Source organism: Mauremys mutica, chromosome 7, assembly GCF_020497125.1.
Source record: "Mauremys mutica isolate MM-2020 ecotype Southern chromosome 7, ASM2049712v1, whole genome shotgun sequence".
NCBI classification, from domain to species: Eukaryota; Metazoa; Chordata; order Testudines; family Geoemydidae; genus Mauremys; species Mauremys mutica.
In genome coordinates, this window is record NC_059078.1 from 26,085,558 (window position 1) to 26,107,392 (window position 21,835).

General features: G+C 36.8%; 1 protein-coding gene across 8 annotated transcripts in view; it reads left to right on the forward strand.

Annotated features, from left to right (window-relative positions):
* ERC2 (ELKS/RAB6-interacting/CAST family member 2) overlaps positions 1-21,835 on the forward strand; it is an 829,394-nt gene that overhangs the window by 647,797 nt on the left and 159,762 nt on the right. Inside the window, exon 18 of one of the 8 annotated variants that reach the window (XM_045024526.1) lies at positions 3,042-3,107. The exons of the other annotated variants lie outside the window; for them this stretch is intronic. Coding sequence (XP_044880461.1) covers positions 3,042-3,068 — 27 coding nt within the window. The 3' untranslated portion in view covers positions 3,069-3,107. The remainder of the gene's footprint in view (positions 1-3,041; positions 3,108-21,835) is intronic. 8 annotated transcript variants of the gene reach the window in all.

The following is a 21,835-nucleotide window of genomic DNA, read 5'->3' on the forward strand; positions in this document are numbered from 1 at the left end:
GAGTACCTGCACTGGACATCTGCCTCATATTTACATAATAAGTTGCAACATCATAGCCTAACTTCCATTCCGTGTTCACCCGATCTAAGATGAGCCTGCTGTGGGGAAGGCAACCCCCCCACACACACACACACTTTGTCTTGGCCAATGTGGCAGTGAGAGAAAAGTTCCTTCCCAGGCTCCCAAGAAAGGAGAAACTAGCACAATGCCCACAGCAACTTCTGGCAAAACCCAGAGGTGGGAGGGTGGGTGCTGCTCTGCCTGGTTGAGGTAAAAGAGGGCTTTTCCTGCTCCAGAATGAACCTGCAGGGATGGCCCAGCATCCCCACACTGACCTGGTCTGCAGCTTCAGCAAAAAGTCACTCCTTATTTCTCTAGCCCTTAAAGGGGCACACATTTTCCAACAAACCAGAAAATGCCCCCCACAGCTTAATGTGTGATGAGGTGTGTTTCAGGATTAGCTCATTTGGGGGCCCCACAGGAATATCCCCCCCAATACTAATAATTAATAGGGGGCCCCTGGAGCTGCTCAGGGCCCTAATCAATTGCTTAGTCTGCTTATGTCTAGCGCTGGCTCTGGGTGAGGTCATTCTCCAAATTTTGCTTTCTCTACTTCAAAAAGAGAGACACACATATAGGGAGAGCAGAATATGGGAGTTTAATTCCATGTTATGAAGTGAACATTTTCCATGTTTGTATCCCTTTTCTTTTCTTTTCTTTTCTTTTCTTTTCTTTTCTTTTCTTTTCTTTTCTTTTCTTTATTGAAAGTCCCAATTTTTGTTCTCAGTTACATGGGTACATTTCCCTTTGAAGTCCATCAGCATTCTCAGAACAGAATTTGGGCTATAATTCTTAATTTTGAGAGATGTAGTAGTTAAAGAAGAAATTAATATTTGCCTATTGAAAAATTAACAATGGACTAGACCAGTGGTGGGCAAACTGCGGGCCACACGCAGCCCGTCAGGTAATCTGAAGGCAGGCCGCGACACAGTCTGTTTACATTTACCGTCTGCAGGCCTGGCCGCCCGCCGCTCCCAGTGGCTGGGAACGGCAAACCGCAGCCACTGGGAGTGGTGGGTGACCATGCCTGCGGATGGTTAATGTAAACAAACTGTTTCACGGCCCGCCAGCGGATTACCCTGACGGGCCACGTGTAGCCTGCGTTGCCCACCCCTGGACTAGACAGTAGAACAGCTGCATGTGGTTAGGGAAAGTTCTTTGTAAACATGGAGTTCCCTATTTTTGTTGATTTCTGTAGTTATTTTTTTAATATACCAACAAAGATTAACATAACGTGTGTTTCCTGGGTGAATGAAATAGGATCAAACTACTCTATGTGAGTGAAATCATGTAGTCTTTCCTCAGCCCTTAATCTAGCAAAACTCCTGAAGACTTATAAGTTATTCAGTTAAAGTCAATGGCCTGAGTAAGAGTAACTCCTATAGAATTCAGTGGGAGCTATTCATATCTTGTCACCTAGGAGAATCAAGCCAAATGGGAGTTGTGCAAGATTTGGCCCTTCATTGAGAATAATAATATTCAGACATTACACTTTCTTTACTGCCTATTATAGCTGTGCAAACCTTAAAACTAAGAAATATTCCAAGTTAACTTTAAAGGAATTTGCCCACATTTCTTCTGTGTTAAATGATAGCTAAGTTTATATTTGACTGTCAGATTTCTTTACTTAATTCAGCAACATGGAAGACATCTTTCTTAACATCTGGTTTTTAATAACAGTTGACATCTGGGAGCTCTTTTTTTAATTCCTAGAATGGACTAGGAACAGTAGTGATATTGGCAGTGTATATTTTCATGCTAAAATTCCTGTCTGTTTCAATCATAATTAATTGCCACTCATTTCATTTATTTTTTGATTGAATTAAGTGCCAGCAATTTACATTACACCAGCTAGCTTTAAATGTTATAAAATTGAAAATTTTCACTTTTTTTTAAAAATATGAATGGGTGGATTTAAAATATAAGAACTTATAAGATTTTATTTGTTCTGAAATGTTAAATTAAATGAAACACATATTACATGTACGTGGTATATATTTGTCTGTCTATCTAGGTATCTGAGTATCATGTAAGAAAAAAGGCCAGGTAAAATTATATATTATTTTTTGTTTTATCTTCCTCCCAATATTCATACATATCTAACTCCTGCATTCAGGATGAAAGTCCACAGAGACAAGTGTAGCCTGTGTTCATATATATGTATCTCTGAGTAGAGAGATTAAGGAACATACTAAAAACTGTAATCTGCAAATAAACATACTCAGGGGAGGAACATTTCATTCTTCTGGTGCACCTTTTTACCTCAAGCCTATAATAAATGGACAGAACACCCTTTTTTGTTAGAGCAGAATCCCAAATAATGATTTTTTTTTAAATTTGAGTTTATGAAAATTCCATGAGCAACTGTTACTGAGACAAGCAAAAAACCCTACCATAATAACCTGTAAAAGAGCAAAGAAACTGGCTTATAGTATTCTAGAAATATACGGTATTTAAGGCTTGGTTAAATAATATATTTGATTGATTATATGTTAGAAAAGTATACTTCACTGAAAAGAAATTTTTGATTCCTCAGCAGTTTTTATTGTATCATTTAACCTTACAGAATGTGAATCTGTTTGATTATAGTAATTACTTCTTTGCTTACTTACAAGGTTTAAACTGTTTCTGCAGTGAGCGTGGATTCACATCGCGTGCAAACAATCAGCTTTTAAAAAAATATATAATCTTTTAATAGTTAATCTTATAATCCACTTTTGACACAAAGTTTTAACTGGGTGGGAAGAATGTTTTACTTCATTGTTCTTATTCTGGTTGCTATAGATGCAGATTCTCTGATATACAGAAAACTATTGTTGAGTTGCTTTTGCTGCTTAAAAGTGCACAAAATTTTCTTTGTAACTCATGCTTTTAATAGCCAAGATCACTGTACCTTAACATGCACCAAGGTAACTAACCTTTTCTTCTTTCATTCCAATGCTAACATCTTCTCTGTGCATCTCCTAATATCTGGCACGCAGGATGATGAGGAGGGTATATGGGCATAGCCATTCCTATAAACGAAAGTTCCAGTTTTATTCTGAGGGGTGAGAAACCGTCTTTTATATCTATTTCAAGTTGCAGTCTAATGTTTTAATTTTCAACTGTATTCAGAGATGTGTGTCTTGAAATTTGCCTATGTAACAATGTGATGTTCTCTTATGTGCCATAGGGGATTAGAATAATGTGCAATTTTTTGGAATCATGATGATTCGCCCAATATAAGTTTTTGTTTTTTTCAATTTCTAGCAGTTTAATTTTTTAGGTCCAAAGTGCTCTTTTCCAAGTAATTTGCATCCACTCTTGTGGATTTCCTGTGAATAATGGATTCCTGTCACTAGTAGATAAGAATGACATCCTCTAGCAGTAAACTTTAAACTGGAGTTAACCTGCCATGTTACGTCAGCTGGGAAAGCCAATATAAGAACTCAGAATTTTTTTTCAGATTAAAAATGAATATCCATTGTTTAAAATACTTGGCACAGTTTAGATATTGCATCCCATAGGAATCTGATATGTTCAAGTGCATGAAAAAGTGATGCTAATAAATGAAACATTATATTTTTGTGAAAATTTAAATTGAGAAATACATGCTTGGTAAGGAAAGTTGCAATCTTCTAATACAACAGTTCCATTCTGACTCAAATAAAATGACAAGCGACATCCTAGGTTGTGTCCAGGAAGTTTAAGAATAGAAAAATATAGCTTATTATGCTAATTATTTTCAACTATGAGTATTATATTGTCATTACTTGTCAATTATGTGTTCAGTGCGTAGCCACTTGTAGGTTCTTGCCTTGTAAGTTATATTTAACAAAATAGGGCAGTGGCCCTATGATTATGACACAGGGCTTGATTCTCATTTAAACTAAGGGCACTTTGCACCACTCTGGCAGTATAAAGCGGCATTAATGTACATGAAAATCAGGCCCCGGGGTTTAACTGTACAAAACATTTGTAATGTAAGTGACGCTTTACTCACTGGAACAGTTCTGTTAACTTCAGTGGGAGAGTTTATGGGTGCAAGGACTACTCACATGAGTAACGATTTGCAGGATCAAGCCCTTGTTGAAGTTGCCTACATTATTTTTCTGAATGTTCTGGTATCTGTCATCAAAAAAATGGAAAAATACATGAATGAATTGTAATTTTATAAATGGATGTATAAGATTTAGTGACTTGACTTGATGAGACTCTCATCTCCAGAATAAACATTTTCCTCATGAGAGTAATTTCTTGTTAATTGAAAGTATGTATTCGTTGTACTTAATGACTGTAAGGTGATATTGAATTAGTGATATTCCTATTTAATGGTTTGTGTTTTTTAAAAAAAGAAAATGTTAAAACTCCACGTCACATAGCGAAATTTAACACCCAAGGGTAGTAAAATAAAATGATTATTCTGAAGAGTGTGGTACCAGTCAGCATCTGAACAAAACCAAACTTGTTTATCAAAATATAATTAAAATCATTTTTTTTCTGATTCAAGTTAAAATGTTACATCATGTGTTTATATAATATACGTGTGTATAATGTGTACACACGCGTGCGCACACACACACACACAGTATAGTAACAATGCAACAGCACCTACCATACATATTCTAACTACTTCTGGCCCCAGTTTCCTCTCTTCTGCTAATAAGGGTTCTTTAAAAAAAAACAAAAAACAAAACTTTAGTTCTGTTTCACATGAAAATTTAGTAGAGGTCTGGGTTTTTGATGTTTTCATGTTGTTCTGTGAGTAATTAGCAAGTGCTGTTCAGCTAAAGTTGCATGTTATTTCAATAAGTTTCTTGTGTGATTTACAAGTAGCACAGTTCTCAACTGTTTGTCAGATTATTTTCTTCTGTCCTGAATATGTAAAGCAGATTTTTGTTTACTTTTCAGGCTCACATGTATTTCCAGTTTTAACAAAGTTTTAGTCTTGGATTTTTTTGTTCGGTTGCCAGTGTAATTTATATCATATTGTTATATTCCAGAGCACTGATAAATATCATATTTGATCTTTCTTTCCAAGTCAGCATAGGCTAGGAGTGCTGCAAAGGTAGCAAATCATACCCCTGGTGGGAGACTGTTTCACATACAAAGTGATTTCAAAGTTAATCCCATTCAGGCCTCCTGATGCAGAAGAATAATGGTTTTAGTGTGGGACCTTCGGGATAGGTTATCATAAAGTGAAAACCTCATGACATAGACCACTTCCTAAGGGAAAAATAACTTATTGGACATTCATTTGATAATAGGCTTTTGAAAGTAAATGTGAGTAATAATAAGGCATCTGATGTTCATTTTGTAAGGATGTACGTGTTTTATTTAATCCACAAACTGAGTTCAAACATAACAAAAATAAATAAACATTATAATAATGCACTATGGCCATAGGAAAGAAGAAAGCTAAGAGCTTGATTCACCCATATGATCACAAGAGTATGCAGTTTGACCCCATTCTGCATGCAGAGGTGTTCACATCAGGTAGTATAGGAGGCATTACCATCTTCCTCCCTCAGGGATTAGAATGGGAGAAGACTGTTTTAAATTCTCACGGGTTCTCCACAGGAGCTCTACTAGCAGGTGTTGCCCTAGATAGCTTAGCTTGGTCCCACTGTCTCCCTGACTAGCTCCACTCACTGTGTAGGTTATGCTAGCTAGATCTTGATATACTAGCAGAACAGGAGTTGACAGTGGCTTGACTGCAGGGAACATTTTGCCAAGTGGCCTGCAGCCTGTATTCTGTAAGGTAGATGAATCAGGCCCCTGATGATCTAGTTTATGAGAAGAGGCTTCTCTTCAATTTCTATTTAGATATAGATTTTGTATTAATCGTGATATTGAAGTTGTGGATATTGGATGTTATACCTGGATAGTGATAAGTTTCTGAAAGAAACTATATGTTACAAGACTACTGATCAGCTTGAGTGTACCATTCAGGAAGCATAGTATTTTTAAAGCCAGTAACTTGTATAAATTTATTTTGCATAAAAAGAGATTGGCATTTAGCACGATTGTTGGGCTTTATTGCAAGATTTTAAAGTAATATTCTTGTCAGAATTCATTTAAGATGTTATAGCGATAAACTGGAATGACTACTGTCCAAGATTTAGCTTTTCAAATTTTGAATCACACTAGGCAAAAGCATTGGGCAATAAGAGCATGTCTTGGCTCTTGGTGTGATGGATAAGGCCTAAGGCTAAGTGAATTTAATAATTAAGAAGAGTAATAATCCAAGTAAAAATGAACACTGTGGAATGTCTTATTGCTATTAAAAATAGAAATAATAAATATGTTTTTGTTACAAAGCAATATTATAATGGGTCTTCTTTGGCAATCCCTCGAAGCGAGGATGATGTCTTGATGTCTGCTAAGGTGGTTCATTGGTGCATTTTTAAGTGGCTGAGTGCTATAATGGGAATACCATTCATGGCAATAATTAATATTTCTGTCCGGGCTTCTGAAGTTATAAGGCAAAGATTCTCTGTTGCAGCATTGTTCCACTCCAATATTCTCTACTGAGCTCTTTCTCAGTGTACTTGAGAGCAACCTGGGAGCTATCCTAACCTAGGCTAGGTAACAATGATTCCCAAGGGACTGTCCACCAACTGCGCATAACCGAGGCCACCTCCCCTGGATAGTGGTAATATAGAACTAAATGAGAAGATATGGGTGGTTTCAGCTGTATCTTTATGCACTCTGGAGCAGAGTGGTCCAATGAGTCAGGTCCATAGCATCTCATTATATAGATAAAGTAGATCTAAAGATAAGTAAAATGAACTGGGGTTAGCAGAAAATATTAGTTATCCCTTCACATTTATTTAGATTCAGAATTAGTTACTTGTCTAATTGTAAAAAAAATCTAATCTTTTAGAATTGCTGTGAAGAATTTTACTACAGTTTTAAAAATGTTGCTCAGAAGTAGTTCCAGTGGTGATAAACCCTTAGGGAAGACATGACTATGTCAGTGGTCAATGAAGCTGATGATAACTGAGAGTGAGGGGAAGTTTACACTGTACCCAGTATTAGAGTGAACAGATGGTTTCAGCCTCCAGAATTTAAGAGCTCCCAGGAGACTCATCAATATATGGGACAAGACATATCTTAAACAGACTCCCCCTTTCCAAAGCAAAGAGTATGATACATAGAAACCATTTTTTTCAGTCAGCTGAAGTAATGTTAAACCTCAGATTCAGTATAATTTAATTCAGTTTATGTTCCCTGTAGGACATTTTTTTTAGCTTCAAACTTATATCAAAAGCTAATTGTGAACATAAGAGAGAAACAAGAGACAAGCAGGAATGAATGAGAGGGATATTAGTATGTCAGAGGAAAATTGAAGTTAGCATGCAACAGTTTAACTTGAAAACACTTGGACCACAAGTATGTAGATTTCTAGAAAAAATCTTTCACCTTAGTTCTGGTAGTTCATGAGGGTTGTTGTTTTTTCACAATACTACTTAGTTATACATTTCAAACTGTAAGTTATGGTTGTAACAACTCTATTCTACTACATATTTTTGTGCATGAACAACATCTTAATAATGATCTTTTAGAGTCACATTAATTTTGATTTCAGAAACTTACATACAAAGTATATATTGCTGTTGAAAACTCTTTTCTCGGGAGCCTAAAGACATAATTTAATTCTTATAGCTGTAATAGAGAATAAACAAACAGCCTTTGAGTTGAGAGGGATGTTTGTTAAATGAGAGACATTTCTTTTCCTACTAAAATTAAAAGGTCGCTTATGTGGCATAATAGGCGCTACAAGTACAGTGTATGCATGTTGGAGTCAGAATTAAATTTGACTTTGTCAGAAGAATGGCAATTTGCGTTAAATGATTAATGATTTAATCATTGAATTTTCGTACTAATAAAGCCATGGGACCAAATTTGCTCTAAATTATGTAAGTGTAAATATGAGTCACTCCATCAGACTCAATGGATTTATTCCAGATTTACACCAGCATAACTGTGGGCAGAATTGGTCTCATGCAATACAAGAACATTTTTATTTTCTAAAAGCACTAGAGTAGAATACATCTTTTAAAATTGGAAACATATGCAATTTTTAGGATCTGATTCATAAAAAAATACAGATGTGGACATTAATATGTTTTGGCAGAGATCCTGGGCCATATCCTCAGCTGGTATAAATCAGTGTAATTCCATTGACTCCAGCTGAACTATGCAGATTTACACTAGCTGAGGATCAGGTCCCCTTTACAGCAGGATCCATGCTCAAATCAAAATGAAAAATTATGAATATGTACCTGTATAATGGCAAGGTATCAGTAAGTGAATAGTTGTAAATGAAAATCAAATATGGGAACGGTAATCTGTTTAGTCCATGGATCAACAGCTTGAAAGGACAATATTTTTAAAAGGGAACTCTCACTGCCTTCCCCCAACTTTATTTAACTGGGAGAATGACCGCCCTGCAGCTTTAAGCAGTTTTTTTTTTTTTTGGCTAGTCTGGCCGAGTATAGGGAACAGTGCTTTATGGCTGCGGGGAGGGGTGAGGCAGAGGGGCGGAGATGAAAACTGCTGCAAAAGGGGCAGAGTGGTCACTGACTTATCCCCTGGGAATGCAGGATTTGACAAGGAGCAGCGTGGTGCTGGGAGCCTTCCTTTTTACACAGACCAAGGCTGAGGCAGGGCCCACCCTCTCTCCCTTTTAGGTGGTAAAACCAGGTTTGCTCAACACCTGCTGTGAGCATTATGCTAGTCGTCCCTTTTTTAGGGGGGCTGGGAAGGAATTTTTTCCTTTCCACCATATTGGCTTTAGTCCAGTTGGGTTTTTTTTGCCTTCCCCACAGCGGGTTTCCGGAAGGGCTCTGTTCATGCATGGCATGATGGGCGGTGGGCCATATGTCACAACTCATTATTTAAGTGTAGGGCCAATGTGCACTGCAGGTACTTCATAGGAAAGGGTATACAGTGACTGGATAAATGACTTGGAAAAGGACTTAAAAAGAGATGTTCATTAAAGGAACGAATGGGGGTCAGTTGGGGACTCCTATGATTGGTTCAGCAGGGAGCCAACCCCCCCATTTTATAGCCCACCGTAACCCTCCTATGAGGTGGGGATGGATGGTAAGGTCCTGGCAATGGATTTGCTGGAGGGACTTTGATGGAAAAAGAGGGGGAGCTAGTAAAAGCCCCCCGGGTAATTATGGAATAAACATAAGGGTTACCTGCACTGTACACTTATCTGCTGGGTAGTCCCAGACATCTAATAATAAAGTTGTGGCCTGATTAAACCCATGTCAAATGTCTCCTGTCCTTCTTTCAGTATAGCCGGACAATTGTGGCCATCAACCCCTCCATTCTTAGTTTAGCTTAGTTTTCATAGAAGGGCTAATGTATATGCATAACTCCCATTTTAGTCAATGGGAATTACTCAGATTCTGCAGCTGGAGAATCAGGACCCCAAAATTTACTGCATCCTTTTTTAAAGAATTTAACAAAATGTTGCTGCAAATCAAAAGCTGTAACAAAAGGGAGGCACAGAAGAGACCTGCTGCACTATAATAGAGCTGGGCAAATAATGGATTTTTCTGTTAGCTGACAATTTTGAAAAATTAGGGCTGGAGGGGGATTAATTTTGGGTCAACCCAAAAAAAGTCTCTTTTCTGCCTCCCAGAATTTTTGTCAAACCAAAAAACTAAAATAAATAAATAAATAAATCAGGTTGAACTAAGTGTTTCATTTGACCTGAAACTAAATGGTTTGTTTTTAATTTTGACCATTTTGAAAGGTTTGGGATTTTTAAAAATAAAATTAAAGGAAATTTAGAAGCATGATTCTAAGTAATTTTGATTCAAAAAAATCAAAATGCCTGATTTCAAAAATATCAAAATGAAATGTTTTTACCTTTCCAAAATTTGTGTAGGTTTTTTTTTTTCCAAACTAAACAATTCAGCAAAACTGACATGAATTCACAAAATGTTTTGGTGTTTCCACATATTTTGCTGAAAAAATTTCAGACAAAAAATTTTGCTCGACACTAATAATAGACTCATTTCAGTTGAACTGTGAATCCATCGCTTCTCTCTGAATATAAACCCTTATTTGTTGTTTTTGCACATGTACCATTTGGAGCATTAAGTGTTAGAACTTCATGAACTGAAAATTGCAGTTCTTAGAACAAGCCAATGCCAACACTTTTTGAATGTGGTGTCCCTATAAAGGGTATGTAAGCTGTATATGTATTCTTATTTCAGTTGGACTCTTAATTCAAATTAAAGGTTAAAAAAAATCAACAGCTCTGAGAAATAAACCTCAAGAGAATATGTTCCAAAATTTCAATGCTTAAAGTTGTTCAAAATGTTTCCAGTTTTAATTCTCCATCTTTTTAGTAGGGCCACAGTATCAGCTGCTTATAACTGAAGGTTGCAGCTGAGTCTATATTCTTGGAAGCTGAGGCACTGGCAACATTTTCTTCTCATGGAATCTTCCTCAATATGTAGCTCAATGGAAATATTCATTTCTTTTCAGCTGAAAGGACAAGTCTAAAACTGGGGACACACCTTGGATCGAAAAGCCAAATAATTATATTTAAGAAACCCTTTTTTTAAGTTAGCAGATATCCAAAATACATAAACTTCTGCTTTTATATAATTCTGTAATATAAAAGTGGTTTCAGTAAATTCTTTAAATGTTTTGTAGGCAAAAACTGCTCCTGGATTTTTTTGTGGGCAAATTTAAAAACAGTATTGGTGAACACTCATTTTTGAGCAAGTGTGAAAATAGGATGTTCCATAAACAGATGGCAAGGCAAAGCAAGGCATCTCCTTCTAAGACTGCAATTCCAGTTAATAGGCATTCACCACTTCAAAAAAATCTGAGATAATTGCACTGTCAGAGTTGGGAAAGATACGTGTGCTTCTGAATGGGCCAAATCCTGTGAATTTTCCCAAGTGGTAAGGAGGAAAGCTGTATGGTTCTCCTTGTAGACTTTCCTCCAGATTCTTCCATTCGTGTCCATGGTTTGCTCTCCCTTGCAGATATCTTTCTCTCTGGCCTCTATCACTGTAATGTCTGAGCACTTCACAAAAATGAATTAACTTATCTTCACTACATCCCTGTTTGGTAAGAAGTATTAATAGCTCTGATTTTACAAATTGGAAATTGAGGCACAGAGAGGTTAAGTGATTTACCCAGGAGCTCATGGGCACCTTTGTACCGAAGATAGAAATTGAACCCCCATCTTCAGAGTCCACGTTCAGTTCCGTAACCACAAGACGAATTTTTCCATAGACTACCTTTCCTCCACATGAGCTCTGGTGGTGCATTTCCCTCTACTGGAACTGTCAATAGACACAATTTTCTTTTTTACGTAGTACTTTTTTACTTCAAGGAATGAAATTGCAGCCTTCAGTGTTAAAAGTAATAACTTTCTGTTTTCACTGATCCATCTTAGTATATTGAATGAATAACCAAAGGATGGAGGATTTTTATAATCGGCTAACTCATTTGCAGTCAAACTTTTTCTAATGCTCATTGCTTTATAAAATATTTTCTGTTCATGTCTTTTGAACTCTTCTAGCTTTCAAAATTCTTTGCTATTCTGTGCACAAAACCATTTTTAAACAAAGTTGCAGATTACGCTGCTGATTTTCTCTCTATTCACAGAATAGGGATTAGAATTGCAAACTTAAATGTTATATTTTTCTGTTAGTGCTATTTTATTTCCTTATTTTGATACAGAGGTAGCTGCAATAGCAGTGTTGGAACGCCTCTGGGAATGTCTTGAGTCAGAATGTGGTGGAATTAACTGCTGCTTTTCTTCTTTCATTCACCTTCAACTCTGACGTAATTGCATGTTTGAGAAAAACTTCAGTATAAATCCTTGCTATGTAAAACCTTTGTGATTAAAAAAGGGTGTTTCCCTCTTGCCATATGTTGTTTGCTTTTGGCACAAATCTACAGTAAGTGATGCTCTGAAGAATCTCTGAAGATCTAGTTCAGAGTTCACTTATTGTTCAGTTTTTTGTTGCAGAAAGTATAGTGAGATTTAGAAGTGGATAAAATACTGATTTGTGAATAATTTCATGTAATTGGCCAATAATGGGCCTGATTTTGTGGGGTGCTGAACACCTCTTTTGGGTACCTCCTCAGTACCTTGCATAACTAAGCAAAATGTTAGCATGAATGGTTATTAATTTAAGCCAAACTCGTAGTTGTGTGTGGCAGGGAATTAGGAGCAGTTTTTTTAAAAGATGGATTGAGGAGTCAGTATTTGAATCTAGATGTATCTATCTATGGGCTTTACATAGCAGCTATCATTCTGGTTTTCAAGGCCTGAATTGACTTTAGGTTTAGGCTATGGCTTTTGTTTGAAACTGCATGAGAGTTAGGTCTTCTGAGATTGTGCTGAGATTTTGGATACATCTAAATGGGCAAATAGGCCCATTCTGTTTGTGGATCTAACTGCAATAACAGCTGTAGGAATAGATCCTGATCTCAGAGTTTGAATCCAGAAGCCCCTGACATTTGAGAGGGTTTGTGTTCTAGATTCCAATTTTGCCTTATGTTCATTATTTACCTTCTTTAGATCAGATTGTACCAGCCTTATTCATGTTGATTTGTACCTTACCACACAAGTAGTCTCATTGAAATCAACAGGCCTACTTCCTTAGTAAGGTACTTCTCTGCACAAGTAAAAGTGGTAGAATATGATCCTCTAATGTAATTTTTAACTTTACTGCTTTGGTGCTGATAACCCATGAAAAAGAGAGAGAGAGAGAGAGATGGGGGAACAAAAGACTGACTGGATAGGAATGTATTGTAGGGTCACAGAGCACTCATCACTCATTAAGAAACAGACTGGCTATATGAGAAAATCTGATTGGCCAAGAAATTTGACAGTACGTGCAACTGTACTGGTTGAGGCTTGTTAGAAACAAGATCTTTACTATTTTTTTTAAAACTATAAAGGCAATAACATGTTTTAAGAATTTAGGCTATATAGCAGTCTATTATGGGTGACTGAAACCACCTGGCTTTCAAAGAGCATGACTCATGACACACCTGAGGTATGCAGGCATAATATAACTGCTCACTTTTCCTTTTCTGTTGTTTACCAGTAAAGTGCAGCAGACATGGGAAGATAGTTGGGACTTTGCCACCTACTCATCCATGTGTGTCTATAATCCAAATAGACACAAAACAGATTGGCAGCCAGTACTGTAGATTTTATTCTTTGGCAGCTGTGACATGACTCAAACATGGTGGTGTGTAGGGATATTTTGTACAAATTTTTTATCTCGAGAACAGGGTGAAATTCACTCCTGGGATTAAGGCAAGTAGAAGGCCCATGTGCCATTTTAGTCATCCCTAAGGCTAAACAGGATTTAAATCATGCACAGGGATGAATTTCACTATTAGGTAGTGTCAAATTCAAGCTAAGGCCAACACTTTCAAAAACAGAAATCTAAAGTTAAGCTTCTAAATATAGATTTAGGACCCAACTTCAGGTACTCATTTTTAAAATCTTGGTAAGGGAATATCTTCTCTAGAGAGACCTTAGAGTTATATAATGGAATCATTCTTCAAAGTAGGAATTGTTTGCAGTATGGGTGTAATTTTACGGCTTCTAAGCTATTAACAAGATTAAGGCAACATAGTTTTAATGTTTGTTTACTGGTACCTGGTAGCTATTCAGTGTCTCTGATGCCTCCTACAAGGGAAGAGAAGGAAGAGGGCTGTTTTTCAAATTAAATACAATACATAGCATTGTATCTGATGTGACTGCATGTACAGAGATGTTCATGTTCATTTAAATCTCCTTTTTAAAAGTTCTTTCCTAGGAGCACTTTGAGGTATCACAAAGATTATGCAAATAAGGATATGTTGGAGGAAAGTAACTAAAAGCCATTGTTCACTTTTTATTTCAGTATATCAAATGGTTTGTAAATAAATGGTTTCGCGTTTGAATATTCTGTTGAGGCGGTGCTTTAGAAAAACGTGTTCACTTTGAAATTAGTGTCCATACCAGGCAAAAGCAGTGGAAAAAAAGAAGGAGCTTGAGTGTATGAATGCTAGCTCTATGTTTAATTAGCTAGACAGATGTTGCTACATAGTCTGGAGCCCAAGGGCCTTTTGGATTTGTGACTTTTAGGTGTGCTTCTTGTTCGACTATTTTCCTGGAACTTGTTTTTACTGAACAAAAGGAAAATCCTTCCTGGAACTTTCCTTTGCAAGCTGGGTAGAGACTTAGGAGAACTCTTTCTCTGTTTTGTGATAGTACTTCTATTTTTATTAGAAATATCTATAGTTTTAATGTGCAACTTTCAAAGTAAGTGTGAAGTTATTTTCATCTTTGTCTGTAGAATGTCATCACTAGTATTTTTATGTCAATTCTACTCTGGAGTGGACAAGGCAGAGCTAATTTTCATTAAATGTACATAGCTATTCAATTAGCTAAATGCACATTTAAAAAATATATATTTGTATTGTGCTGTAAGTGAATGCAGCACTTTACAATACTTCCCACAGACACAAACTATATGCTATGTGATCACCAGAAGAAAGAGAATCAATAGGAAGACTGGAAAGAAACCAGTTTCTTGATATTTGGTTTTAGCTCTGATGTGGCAAAATATATTACAGTATTAAGGTCAGACAGTAAAATTGGAGTTTTGCCATTGACTTCAGTGGGGTCAGGATTTCACCCGGCATCTGTTAGGCAATTGCAGTCTTTTGATTTGTTCATAGTACAAAAAAGATCTGTTCACAAATATAAGTATTTCCAAAGAGATTTGCACAAATAGCAGGTCTATAACCTTACTCTGGCTGTCATTAGGCAGGCATTTATGTTATCTAATCCTTATCTTATCTTTGGTATTTATATTACAGCAGTCACCCTAGTATCTAGGTGTGGAATTTTTATTATATAAATTCAATAAGTTTCTTTCTTGAAACTTGTATCATAACAATGTAAGTCAGTAAATTCTGTCTGAACTTTGGCCTCAGCTTCTTCGGCTGTAGATGAAAATGTGTCTGCAAACAACCTGAAAATTTGTTTGATGAAATAAACCTTGAAGGTTCTCAATCCATTCAGCATAGAAACAGCAATCACAATGCCTAGCACAATGGGCCCTGATCCCTGTTTGAGACCTGTATATGCTATGTAATGCAAATTAGTAATATTTTTTATAAATTGTTGTTAGATCAGAAAGTGGAAAAGGGCATTATATTTAACCTGTCTATGAAAAACCCTTTTTTGGGAAGCTTACAAACAATATCAGAAAATAATTGATTTTATCTTGAATTGAGAAAATCAAATCATTTAGATGTGATATCATCTCTAAAGCAGATCAAATATCTTAAAAAAAAAAGTGGATATTTGTTCAAATACATATTTGTTGTGGTTGCATTTCTGCACTTTTTGTGATTTCTTTCCACAGATCTACTAGTGAACATGTTCAGTAGCATTAACATTCCTGGAAAGAGTTAATTTTAAGCAACTGTTAGTGAATATATACAGTGAGTGAATTTGGAACTTGAAGCATAAATATTTATACTGGAAGCTTGAGTCTAAGAGTTATATTAATCCAATCAGGGAACAGAAACCAAACCATGTGATCTACATCTCCATCAAAAGTAACATTCTTGAATTTCAAATACTTAAAAAAACACAATAAAGTGCTCAAAATCTACATTCTACACACAGTCCAAAAATTATTCAGTAAATTTTGAATAACTGATACATTTGTGTAAATTGCAAACTATTTATGGACAATTTGTGACCGGAATAAAGTTGAAATTTGACAAATTATTCAATTTGCTGTAAGTAATTCTATGAGAAATGGAATATCCCAGGACCATTTATAATTTGCAAGCAAGTATAGAGAGAGTTTTATAAATTGGAATAAATAAATAAATTCAACTACTCCCTGCCAGTTAAAATGCCTTTATCTCTTTAAAAAAAAACCCTTCCTTCTCCTCCATAGTCTTGTGCAGCAGATCATCTTATTCATCACTGATTTCTTCAAGGATAACTTTACATTGATGATGATTTACATACAATATTGTAGTGATGAGCACAATGTTGAAATGTAGGATAGATGGATAGACCAATTTAGGCCATGTGATCTTGTCAGGTTCAACATAGTGAGCACTACAGTCATGACATCACTGAAGCCTATATCTTTCCCATGCAGATTTTATAATGTACCGAATTAATCTTTCGTCAAAATCATCGATGATACTATGTCCCACTTTGTTCACACTATTGATGAAGTACTCTCTCTGCTGCGATGCCAACAACTTTAGAAGAATTCCTTCTGCAGTCTCCCACTTCAATATTGTGTTGATGGAGATGGGTCTTGTTGCAGAAACACCAATTTTTGCTAACCCTCCCTCAGACAGTTTGCTGGTTACCCAAGCTAGCCTGTTATTCCCATTAATTCACTCTCCCATAACACAGAAAACTGAGACTCCCTATCCTTTGTGCTCTACTTCAGCCTCACTCAGAGGCCTCTCCTGTACTGCCAGTTGCCAGCAAAGTCGTTAGGCCCTCCCTCACCTGCAAATGAAGTCCCCATTTCAAAGTTTAATAATTGTAGGTACTTGAAGATAATATTTGGTCAATCATTGATGGTCAAGAAGTGGTTTCAGACATGCAAATGTGCTAGATTAGTTGTGCTCTGGACCTACTCAACCTGTCTTAGGTACATTGGAGTTCTCCTTTCTTTTCCCCATGCCCTTTCTAGCCAGTATTCCTCCTCCAAAGAGAGATTGAAGTCAGGTATAACCTGATCTATATGCCTGAAAGGTCTGATCTGCATCTAATTTTTCTGAGACTCAGTCATACTTGAAAAGAACATTAACTGAATATTTCTGCTAAAATGGTCGTCAGTAAAATATTTGACGTTGTAAATACCAGTAGTATTGTCATTAGACTTCAGAGTTAACATAACATTTGTATAAATTGTGACAGATTGAAGCTCTCTTACAGCTAATATTTTGGACTCTTGAGTCTGCACACTCAATATGACAGCAATGCATTGCTTCACCTTTGGCGATCTTTTTGCAAGGGAAGCTTAAATTCTGCAGAAAGTCTTCAGAAATTGATAACTCACAAAAATATCTTGGTTGGTCCCCATGTGGCCCTCTGGTTGTCCACCACAGGAATAGCATGCCTCTTAATAGATATCACCCTTTCCTCTGTTCTATTGCATCTTTTCCCAAAGAGAAACGATAGCTCTTATTTACCACATCATTAAAATACTCTCACTTCATAGTATGTGCAGAGCTTCCTCCATAGCTATTGGTACAGCCACTTATTTCTGAAGATTTTTTTTTTGGAGTCTAACAGTCAAGTACCCACATACAAATTGTATTTGTGTTCCCATTTTCTTCTCTGAGTGTCAGAACCAAGACAATTGGGAAGTGGCAAAATACTAGGTTTGGTCAGGACCCGCTGTGGGCATTGTACTAGCCGCTCCTTTCTTGGAGGGCTGGGTAGGAATTTTTCCCTCACCACAAGATTGGCCAAGGTGATTTCACCTCACCCACAGCAGGTTGAGGGGGCTTTGTTATGGTGCGTAGGGAAATAAGTTAGGGGATAATGTCGCAACTCATTATGTAAGTGTGGGGCAGATGTCCAGTGCAGGTACACCATAGGGAAGGGATACAGTGACCAGATAAATGGCTTGGAAAGGACTTAAAGGAACAGAATGTGGCAGAGGGAGGAAGGCATTCATAGCTCCTGTGATTGGCACAACAGGGAGCCAACCTTTGTACCCCCTTCCTTTATACCCCCACCGTAACCCTAATATGGGTGTGGTGGTAAAGTCCCAGCATGGGTTAGCTGGGGAGCAGGATGGAAAAAAGAGGGGGCTGGCATAAGCCCCAGGTAGCTATTGAAATGACCATGGACTTACCTGCGCTGTACACTTTTAGCTGCCGAGTAGTCCCAGACATCTAATAATAAAGTTGCAGCCTGATTAAACCATATCCAGTGTCTCCTGCCCTCCTTTCGCTGTAGCTGGACAACACCACTCTTCATTCCTCATCTAGACATCATTCCACCTTCTTTAGTTTTATTTTGCTTCTCTTTAGACAGACCAAATTGTCTAGGAGGTAAGATGTGTTCCTTCAGCACCCATAAACTCAGTCTGTGGGATACTGGGGCAGAAATTATCATTTCCCAGCAATATATTGGCCTTTTTCAGCATTAGAATATTTTAAATGTTTGTTTACTATTTCCTCCCTAATTTCATTAGCAGTTCAGACCCAGTTTCTCTTCCACCTTTCTTGGGGGTTGCAGTTTATCATATTCTGTTGTTAGGTTTGTTGTTTGGAGATTTGTTTAAGATGTTTCTAGAGTCATTGGAAGAAGCCTTATAATATAATGGATATCCTATTGTCCTCCTTTCTGGCAAGCGCAGCAATATTAGTTCAAAGGAAAGAGAATGGAAAAACTGAACAGCATGACAGTCTGCTATTGGTTGTTTGCAGTGTTGTTGTAGCTGTGTTGGTCCCACGATATTAGAGGCACAACATGGGTGATGTAATATATTTTATTGGACCAACTTCTGGTTAGCAGTCCTACCATTGGGAAGTTGCCCAACTGTTTGCTATACAACTGATAATCCATTAAATGTGTGTGTGTGTGTGTGTGTTAGAAAAATATTTAAGAAATTTAGTTTTTCAATTTATTTTAAGCACAAACTAAATAATCTTCCAATGGTAATGGGTTTTCTTAGAACTGAATTTGTCAGCTGATCAGATTGCAACTAATTTGAAGAGAAGGAAGGGCTCATCTTCAGTGTGATTAAAAGAAAAAGATTTCAGATGAGATGAAGCCTGTTTGTTCGGTGATTGTAATGTTTTGGAATACCTTGACTTTTGGTAAAGGGCAAGAAAGAGGGCTTGAACACTAATAGTAATCCTCCTCCTAAAGTCGTATGTAAATCCTCAGCAGACACAGTTTTACTTATTAGAAAAAAGAGTTTGCGGGTGTTTTAGCTAACAATGGTGTCCCAGAATAATTAAGTTGGAAGAAAAGCCCCTCCCTTTCCTTTATTGATGAGCTGTAGCTTCCAAATATACATTTTAACACAAGGTAAGAGAGAGCCCACTCTTTCCTATACAAAAAGATACTACTCAAACAAAAAGCTGAAATCTGTATTAAAATTTAACAGCTGTAAGCACCAAGGCAAAATAATCACTATGCCGTACTACGTTTTTACTTCTACACTCCATTTTACTTAGAGATTCATAGGTTTTAAAAATACCCATTTCCCTCATAGCTACTTCAGTCTGTCAGTTAAACTTTGATCTGATGTTGAAGTTTTCAAAAGCTGCCTGTGTTGCAAGATTTCAGCAAACTTGATCTTGCAGGTTTAACTTAAATATTGTTTCCATTTTGAAGTCTGTCATGCGGGTGCACCACAAAGAGTGTTTGGTTTTAGTCCTGATGTCTTTGGTGGTGGTATGCAATAAGTAACAAAATACTAGGAATAAAGAAAAGTCCTGAAATGGATCCCTCCAGCTATGGGCCAGTTGAGAGTGAGAGAGACAGGATGTAAAGTAAAACCAGTATTTCTTCCTTTGATCAAAGGATAGATTCCCACCACCACCCAGCAGGTGATTAACACATAAGTACATTCTCTTCTAAGTGGCATTGATTGGACAAAACTAAATATCTGCTTAGCGCCCCCAAAGCAAACATTAGGTAAACTGGTGTCAGGAATATTTTTAAAACTCTTTGCAAGTTCAAGTTTGTAAATGAGATTATGTGATCTAAAATGATTGTCAGGAAAGTAAGTTTGCCACTATATAGTTTGTCTACTGAGTTATCTGAGAATGTGCAAGTTTGTAAAGGAAGGAAAACCAAGCAGTTGGCTCCAGCACCTGACTAATTCTTGAAGCTGTATTTTTGCTTTCAGCAAATGAGCCATTTGCACAAATAGATGCTGCATATTTTCCAGTCATGTATACTTTCTGCATTTGGACAAAAAACTCAATACTCATCCGGGTGATAAAATTCTGGGAACATAAAAGCATGGTAAAAACAATAAGACAGGGTGTGGTGGGCCTCAATTTTATATTCAACGGCAATTCAGAAACAGACTTAACCAACTGGAAGGTTTGTAAACCACAGATTGTTTTTTCTTCAAAGTTAATGACAAAGGGCGTTCTGCCTTGTTTCTCCAGGAAATAAAGTACTGCTTTGTGTTTTCCCATGGAATCACCACGGATATTTTATTTATTAAGTGCCAAATGTGTGCTTGTTGATGGGGAAGAGCAAAACACTGTCACTGCCAAAAGGAACTAACAATTTTTATAAATCATCAAATACAGCTAAACCTTAAGTCAATAGGTCTTCAAGTGACAATGTAGCTATATGTATTTTTTGTTACATTGTCTTTATCCATAGCTGACTTCTCGCATAATGTATGAAATAATCATAACATAAAAAATTAGTTACATTCTACAAAGGGGTTTGCCTTTAATTATAAACTATGTAGTTTTGGCCAAGTTGCACAAACAGGGCAGGATTCACATTGAAAACACACAAATTCATGAAATAACTATTTCAGCAAAAATGAAAATAAAAAGCAAAATTCTATAGTGACTAATATACTTTAAACAATTCTCACTATCACCTTTCAGTTTAGGGCTGCAGTGTGTCCAAAGGCCTATGTTTGCTCTACTGTATTTGGAAATTTCAAAGGCAAATTTACCACCTTAATAATTTGTCACTTAGCACCCTTTTTTATGAGTATTTTTCCTTCCACTTTTCCCCTTTTTGAAACAGTATGGGTGAAATACTGGTTCTATTGAAGTCAATGGGAGTCTTGCCATTGACTTCACTGGGGACAAGATTTCACACCCCGACTCTAAAAAAGATCTGTCTTGAGCAATATTGTCCTTACTTCTGTCGTTCCAGTACATTTCAGAATATGATTTCAGAAATTCAACACACCTCTCATTGTTTTGATAGTGGGATCATGATAGAAATCTTATCATTTGCAATCTCTGTAGACCATAATCTTAATAAATGCTAAATATCTCTAACACTTTTCAACCAGGTGCAAAACATAATCATGCCATCTCAGACTTTCATTTTCGAATCAGTCACACACTGCTATTTGGAATATTTAATTTCAGGGGAGAATTTCAGTAAGTAAAGTAAAGAATTTTTTGAGTTACCGAAGCAGTTGTAGCATTATATCTCAGGGGACATGATATTAAATCAATTTATTTCATTGTATAGCACACTGAAATATATTAAGTACATACGACTGCAAGAGAAGATGAACTAATGAATAATATCTTATATCATATTTATATTAATATCATACTTATACCAAAAGTCATTAAAGTGCTTTGCAAACTATTTGTATACACTGCAGAAGCTTTATAAACTGCAAAAGATAAAAAGCCAACATTTTTAAATGTGGGTGCCTATAGCTAAGGCCTGGTCTACACTAGGACTTTAATTCGAATTTAGCAGCGTTAATTCGAACTAACCGCTCAACCGTCCACACCAGGAAGCCATTTAATTCGAACTAGAGGGCTCTTTAGTTCGAATTTGGTACTCCACCCCGACAGGTGGAGTAACGCTAAATTCGACATGGCTAGCTCGAATTAGGCTAGGTGTGGATGCAAATCGAACTTAGTAGCTCCGGGAGCTATCCCACAGTGCACCACTCTGTTGACGCTCTGGACAGCAGTCGGAGCTTGGATTCTCTGACCAGCCACACAGGAAATGACCCGGGAAAATTTGAATTCATTTTCCTGTCTGGGCACTTTGAATCTG